This window comes from Geospiza fortis, unplaced genomic scaffold (assembly GCF_000277835.1).
Source record: "Geospiza fortis unplaced genomic scaffold, GeoFor_1.0 scaffold135, whole genome shotgun sequence".
NCBI classification, from domain to species: Eukaryota; Metazoa; Chordata; class Aves; order Passeriformes; family Thraupidae; genus Geospiza; species Geospiza fortis.
Window position 1 is genome coordinate 139,134 of NW_005054646.1, and position 7,412 is coordinate 146,545.

At 60.4% G+C, this 7,412-nt stretch overlaps 1 protein-coding gene across 1 annotated transcript in view; it reads right to left on the minus strand.

The window, feature by feature from the left end:
• The window catches only part of SDK2 (sidekick cell adhesion molecule 2), a 78,824-nt gene that overhangs the window by 30,623 nt on the left and 40,789 nt on the right, over nt 1-7,412 (minus strand). Inside the window, 1 exon segment of the mRNA XM_031064867.1 lies at nt 5,809-6,002. Within this exon segment, the coding sequence (XP_030920727.1) occupies nt 5,809-6,002 (194 nt within the window).

Sequence of the window (7,412 nt, forward strand, 5' to 3'; positions counted from 1 at the left end):
GGGTCTGCAGCAGCAGCAGCTTTGGCACCGGATCTGTCTGACAGATGGATGGCTGCACGCTGGGAATGACAACCTGTCCGTCCGTCCATCCCAGTCCCTCAGCCAGGCCGGGCACAGCAGCCTGCCCAGCTCCTGGCCGTGCCATCCCTCAGGACTGCTCCCATCACTCTGGCACAGCCGTGCCCCGGCCCTAGCTGCTGCTGTGGCTCTGTTATTGTAGGGTTGTCCATCCGTCCGTCCGTCCATCCATCTGTCTATCCGTCCCAGCCGTGCCCCAGCCCCGGCTGCTGCCGTGGCTCTGTTATTGTAGGGTTGCTGAGGAGCGTGGGGCTGACGCTGCCGAATTATTCTTAGATTGAGGGGGTGGAGAAGGGCCGGGAAAAGCGGCAGCCAAAGGATTTGATCCATCAAATTGAAAGCCAGAAGAGCGCAGAAATCTGTGAGGTTCTTCCAACGCCGCCCAGGAACAGCAACAGCTGGATCGGATTTGGGGTGGAAGCAGCACTGGCACAGTCCCCTTTGATTAATATCCTGCATAACGACTAATTAATTCTGGAGGGGACGCGTGTTTGAATAGTTACTGTGGGATAATGAAATGTCAAGTGAGCATTAAAACACACTTAGCAGAGGTTTAACGACTCGAAGCATCCGAGCAGTGTCCCGGCCCCTGCTCCGGGCCAGCGCTCGATGAGGCTGCGAGGCCCCCCTGGAGCTGCATCAGCCCCGCTTAACTGGGCTATTGGATCTCAATTAGCTCCCGATTGGAACGGATTCTCTTTGGATCCACGTGGCCGCTGCCTCTCCTCCTGCCCGGGAGTGTTTTCCCTCCCTCGGCCGTGGGAATTGGCAGCCCCGTAAATCGCTGCCTCAATTGGCCCTGCCAGAACAATGAGCCATTTAATAATTAATGCCCGTGTATTAATCAGCCTCCTTCCTGCAGAGCAGGGACGGAGCGAGCCTCGATCCTTCTTGCGGCATCCGGAGGGCTCTGGTGCATTGCTGAGCACGGGCTTGGCCACCTCCCAGCTCCGGGGGCATCTCCTGCCCTGGCAGTCCCTCTCCTCTCCCCTCCAGGACCCCAGCAGCGAGATTCCCTCCTCTGCCACCCCAGCATGTGTCTCCTGCCAGCCCTGGCGCTGCTGTGGTCACTGCCCTGTGCCCACGGCTCCTCATGCCAACGTTCAAGTGTCCCCAAAAGTTCCAAACAAGGCACAGAGAGAGGCAGGATCCTCCCCAGCACAAACATTCCCAGGAAAAACCACCCCCTCCATGCGGCCCACGCTCCTCACCGGCGCTCCTGGGGCTTTGCCACCTGTGGTGACACCAAAGGTGACACAAGTCAAGCTGGAGCCACAAGAACCAGGAAAGCCCTGCTGGGCTCTCGCCCAGCCTGGCTGCAACCCTTCCAATGTTCTTCAGCTGCCGTTAATTAACTCATTGCATGGTAATTAGCCCCCCAAGGCAGAGGGATGGGTGCCACACCTGGGCTGGCAGAGTTCGGCCCACCAGAGCAGGGATGAGCTCCCAAGCAGGAATCCAGGGGTGATCCATTCTCTTTGCCCCTCTGGGATTTTTAGAGGCTCCTGGTTCCATGTTTTACATCATTTGGGGACAAACTCTGGGCATCAAACCTTTGGGATCCTCACCAGGCCATAAAGGCACGCCAGAGTCCTGTGTGTGCAGCCAGCTGTGTCCCTGCACCCCCAAGGGACACCCCAAAACAGCCCAAGGGAGGAGCAGGGCTTGGAAGAGCCCCAGATCTGCCCCAAATCTGGGTGAGCCCACACAGAAGGGAGATGGAGATGGATCAGAGACACCACGCGCTGGAAAACCCACCCCAGGGCTGGCATGGGATGGCACGGGGAGGCTCAGCTGTGCCAGCCCTGCTTGGCAGAGGGGAGCTGGGGCAAAGCCAGCCCGAGTCAGAGATGGAATTACACTGCTCCAAGCTCCAGCAAAGGGGAGCTGGGCTCCTGAGAGGAGGCAGGGAATCCTTCAGTCGCTGCTGGGCTCCTGCACCAGCTGTGGAGGCCCTGAGGGGAGGCACGAGGGCTGATTTAGGAGCCAGAGGATGCATCTCCACGGATGGGAGTCTGTCCAGAGGTAATCTATGTGTAAGGTAATTTCCAAAGGCAGCAGGACTCGATGCAGCCCTTAATAGGACAATCTCATGTGATGAATTACCAGCCCCAACTAATCTGCATGTTAAATTCCTTGTATGAGAAATAAATATCCTCAATTCACCAGAGGAGCGCTTCCCTTCCGAGGATTTCATTAAAGACATCAAGCTGCCTGATTTGCATGTCGTGATTCCTCATCCCAGCAGCTCCAGAGAGCCCAGCACAGGAGGGATCCTGGAGGCACAACCAGAGCTGGGCCAGGGCACCCAGCTGAGTGCGTGGGCACCCAGGCTGCTGTCCCCTCATGGGCACCAGAGGGGGGTCCCTGTGGGGCCCCCAGAGCGGGAGGCAGCAGGGATCCCGTGGGAAAACAGCTTCGTGCACCCCATGGCAGCAGCAGGGAATGGAGGGAGGGGAGGGCAGGTGGTCCCTGATCCCATCCCACCCACCAGGAACGTTCTTGGGATCACACACAGAGCCAGGTGATTCCTGAACCCCACTCAGCCCCAGGGATGCTCCCAGGGGGTGGCACACAGAGCCAGGCTGATCCCTGAGCCCCCCTGAACACCCAGGATGCTCCTGAGGGAGGATGGCTCCACAAACACACACACACACAGAGCCAGGCTGATCCCTGAGCCCCCAGGATGCTCCCAGGGAGGATGGCTCCACACACAGAGTCAGGTTGACCCCTGAGCCCCCCACAGTCCTAGAGATGCTCCCAAGGGAGGATGGCTCCATACACAGAGCCAGGCTGATCCCTGAGGCCCCTATGGTCCCCAGGGATGCTCCCAAGGGAGGATGGCTCCACACACACAGACAGAGCCAGGCTGCTGCTCAGTCCCTCGGGGCTCCCTCATCCTGCTCCATCCTCCCGAGGGAAGCAGCTCTGCCTGCTCACGGATCCCAGCTGGGAAGCTCCATCCCCAGGGATGCTCCGGGGGATGAGCCCGTGGTCACACACAGAGCCAGGCTGGTGCCCAATCCCCCAGGGTGGCTCCAGGGGGGGATGGCTCCACAAGCACACAGCCCCGGGCTGCTCCCCAGGCCTTCTGGGGTCCCTCATGGCACCGGGTCCCCCGGAATGCTCCTCGGGGAGGTTGGCTCGGGATGCTTAGAGAGCTGAGCGCTGCCCGAGGATGCTCCCGAGGGATAACTCCAGGCACAGGCACCGCCGCTGCCCTGCCCTGCCCTGGGCACGGCTGCGGGAAGGAAGGGGCGGTCGCCATGGAAACGCTGCCAAACTGGGAGAGCGGCTCCTTCCCTGGAAACGCGGCGTGGTGTGAGCTCCTCCGATCACCGGGAGCTCCCCCGATCACCCTGAGGTCCCCCGATCATCACCGAGAGCTCCTCTGACCTCCGTGAGCTCCCCTGATCACCACCGAGAGCTCCTCCGACCACCCTGAGCTCCTCTGAACACCATGACCACCGAGCAGGGCGGCTCCAGGGGGACGGGGGCACAGCCAGCCCCTGCCCACAGCCCCCCAAACGGGAAATGCACGAGCGCCGCTGCAGCCAGAGGGATGCCCTGCTCAGGAGAGGGTCTGGGGAGCAGCAGTGAGGATGATGAGGGTGGAATGCTTGGAGATACAGCCCTGGCTGGGACTCATGAGTGATGCCACCAAGCCTGGCTGGGACTCATGAGTGATGCCACCAAGCCCAGCCAGCCCCCACAGCACATTGTCCTCTCCAAAGCCTTCCTCATGGGCACAGGACACACGGCAGCACTGAGCTGGGAGGGTCTGGTGCACCCCAAACCCAGAGCCATCCCCAGCCCCACATGGCCAAGACCATCCCTGAGCCTCCCTGGCCATCAGCACCAGTCCTCCCCTCTCCAAGGACTACTCTGTTTCTAAACTCGTTAACTTTTAATTACAACCTTCCCACTGCCTGAGCGGGCTGGCTCCGCGCCACCGACAGCTCTATTAAAATTCAATTTCTGCCCATCATAACTAATTTTGGTCCTTCTCCTTCTCACCAGCAGCCTCCAGTGCCAGGCACGACAGCCAAGCCCTCGTCTCCACTCTCCAAATCCCCACGGAGCCGCGGGCAGAGCCAAGGGATGCTGGCAGGGTCCAGGGGAGCCCAGCAGGGATTTGGGATTTGCTCTGTTGGCTGAGCTGGGTTTGTTTGGGGTTTGGGTTTTCCCCACGTGTTTGTTTGCTTGGGTTCTCGCTTCCTTCCTTAATCCTTTCTGCCTGAGTGCTGGAGCTGGGGGCTCCAGGGGAGGGGAGGCACCTTGGAGCAGGGAGGCAGGGATGTGGGGATGAGGGGATGGAGGGATACAGGGATGCAGGGATTCAGAAATGCAGGGATGCAAGAATGCATGGATTCAAGGATTCAGGGATGCAGGAAGGCAGGGATGTGGGGATGCAGGGATACAGGGATTCAGAAATGCAGGGATGGAGGGATGCAGGAATGTTGGGATTCAGGAACTCAGGGATGCAGGGATGTAGGAACTCAGGGATGCAGGGATTCAGAAATGCAGGGATGCAGGAAAGGAGGGATGCAGGGTCCAAGGATGCAGGGATGCAGGGATGTGGAGCTGCCTGGCACCCCAGAGCACAGACACCACTGCTGGGCCCTTTCCTACTGCAGGGTCAACTGAGCCACGGATCAAACCCAGGAGAAACTCTGGAAAAGCAGTCAGAACGCGTGGTGTTACATTTTAACACCACATACCATTTAAATAAAATGTGACACCACAAGAATGCCCATTCTGGGTTTGGAGGTGACCCCCAAGCACCCCAACCCACTGCCAGGGCAGAGCAGGGCCCGGGATCGAGGTCCTGACTCCTTTCCCCTGCCTGGGAAAGAGCTGCATCCCCAGCAGGGAGCTGAGGGGCTCAACAGGTCCCTGAAGCTCCACACCATGACAAGGGACAAGGGTGTCCCACAGGGCCCCAGCCAGGGACTCAGGGCGCTGCAGAGCTGCAGCCACCGCGCTCAGGAGGGGACAGTCCCCAAGGAGGGCACAGGCTGCAGGATCCCAGCAGGGCACAGCCCTCACCCAGCCATGCTCTGTGCGTTCCCGGCATCCCGGAGCAGCCCTGGCGTTGCTACAGCAACACGAAGCCTTTGGATTCGATGCTGGGAAGGGGGAACGGCTTGTCTCAACCTGAATTATTGATTAAAACAGAGAGGATGACACACACACTCAGAGGAGATGGCGAGAGGTGCCCGCCTCGATTTAAAGGCCATTTCCAAGGGGCTGGAGCCGCTCCGTGCCAGGAGCAGTTGGCACAGGGGGCTGGAGCTGGGCACTGGCCCACAGGGAGCCCCGGGGGCTGTGATGCACAGCCCGGTGTTGAGGTGTTAATCTGCTCCTGCAAACACCTCCTCCCCGCTGCTGACCTGCTTACAGTCCCGTTGGCTCTGCAAACAGAGCAGCAGCTCCGGGGCTGCCAAGAGCTGCCTCTGTGCCACCTCCCAGGATGGCAGCCCTGGCACTGGCCCCTGCCAGGGACCAGCATGACGGGCGGGATTTGCCACGGATGCTCGGGAACACTCAGAATCCAGAGTCACTGAGGCTGGAGAACACCTGCAAGGTCACCGTGTCCCAGCTGTGCCCAATCCCCACCTTGTCCCCAGCCCAGAGCTGAGCGCCAGCTCCGCTTCTCCTCCAGGGATGGACACCCCAAACCTCCCTGGGCAGCCCCTGCCGAGGCCTGCCCGCCCCCTCCAGACTCACCTGTACTCCAGGGAGAACTTGGTGAGCTCCTGGCTGTTGTGCAGCCACTTGAACTCCAGGGGCCAGCTGCCCTCGGCCATGCAGGTGAGCACCAGCCTGTTCCCCTCCAGGTGCACCTGGCTCCGCACCGGCTCCGTCTTGAAGTACGGGGAGACATCGTCTGTGGGGAGAGGGGGGACAGGGATCAGGGCCCCCCATCCCACAGCCCCATGGAGCACTCAGCACTGCTGCCCCTGGCAGGGCACGGAGCAAGATCATTTAATCCTTTCCAACCCAAAGCATTCCATGATTCCTTTGGCATCACCCCGCAGGCACCTCCCCACCCCAGCCCCCTTCCCTGTCCCTTGTCCCCTCCTGAATGTTCCAGCAGCCCATCCACAGGGGCTCAGCCCGCTGCAGGTTTATCTAAGCTGTGCTTTGCTTTATTCCCAGCTCCCTTTGTAGCATCTCGGAGCTTTTAACTCGGGGGGCGAAGGGGCGGAGGGGCTGCGAGCCGAGCGAGGCACAGCCACTTACTCCTCTCCTGTTTTATTTGCTAAGTAAAACTATAAATCGAACCACACAGCTCCATTTTCTGCTTAACAAATGGAAGCCCTTTTACTTCAAAGGCACATTCATATTCCCCAGCAGCTTTCAAGTGCACGCTCAATCACAGCTCTGGGTTTTTTCTTTGGGGCAGGGCTCTGCTTTCTTGTCTGCTCGAGCTGAATTCCTGCCGTGGATCCCTGTGAGCGGCACCAAGGCAGTGCCCAGCACCCTGGGGGTGTGACAGGAGTTTGTGGGAGCCAGAGACACCCCCAGAGCTGCACTGAGGGTCCCTCTCGTCGCTCCTGCCTCCTGCACACCCACATGGAAATGCCCAGGGCATTTGCACCATCCTGCCTGGCACAGGGCAGGGCACGGCGGGGCTGGATGCCAGGTGAGCCATCAGGAAGGGAAGGAGCAGCTTGTGGCTCGTTCATTTAATCTTCCTCTCTGACCTTGAGCAGCACCAGCTGGAAGGGGCAGCCCTCTCTCCTCCTGGTGTCACCCAGGATGGATGCAGGCATTGGGGCATCAGGGCATGGCAGCCCAGCAGGTCCTGGGTGGCACAGGGGCACAGTGGTGCCCAGGGGCAGCTCGGTGCCCTGGCCGTGGGGTTTGGCACCACTGCTGTGAGCCTGACCCATGGCCACGCTGCTCCCTGGCCTGGGGAGCTCAGGGCAGCCCTGCCACCCTCAGGGTGCCCAGGAGTGGGGACAGAGGTGCCACAGGGCTCACAGGAACGCCCCAGAGCAGTTCCTGTGCCACCTGTGCGTGCCACACGTCCCCACACCACAGCAGAGCTGGACCTGCAAGGCCGGGGCATCGCCCACGCCACCCCTTTGGAGACTTTGGGATTATGGCAGTGCCCAGATGGGGACATGGCACTGCCCAGATGGCAGCTCTGGATCCAAACACCTCCTGCATGAAACCAGCAAACGAGCCGTGCACCAGGCTGGCATCCACTGGGCACAATGCAGCTGCAGGGAGCATCCAAGCACGGCACAAGGGGCTGCTCCCCAGGGAATGCTGATCCCTCAGGGAATTCTGTCCCCAGGGAATTCTGTCCCCAGGGAATTCTG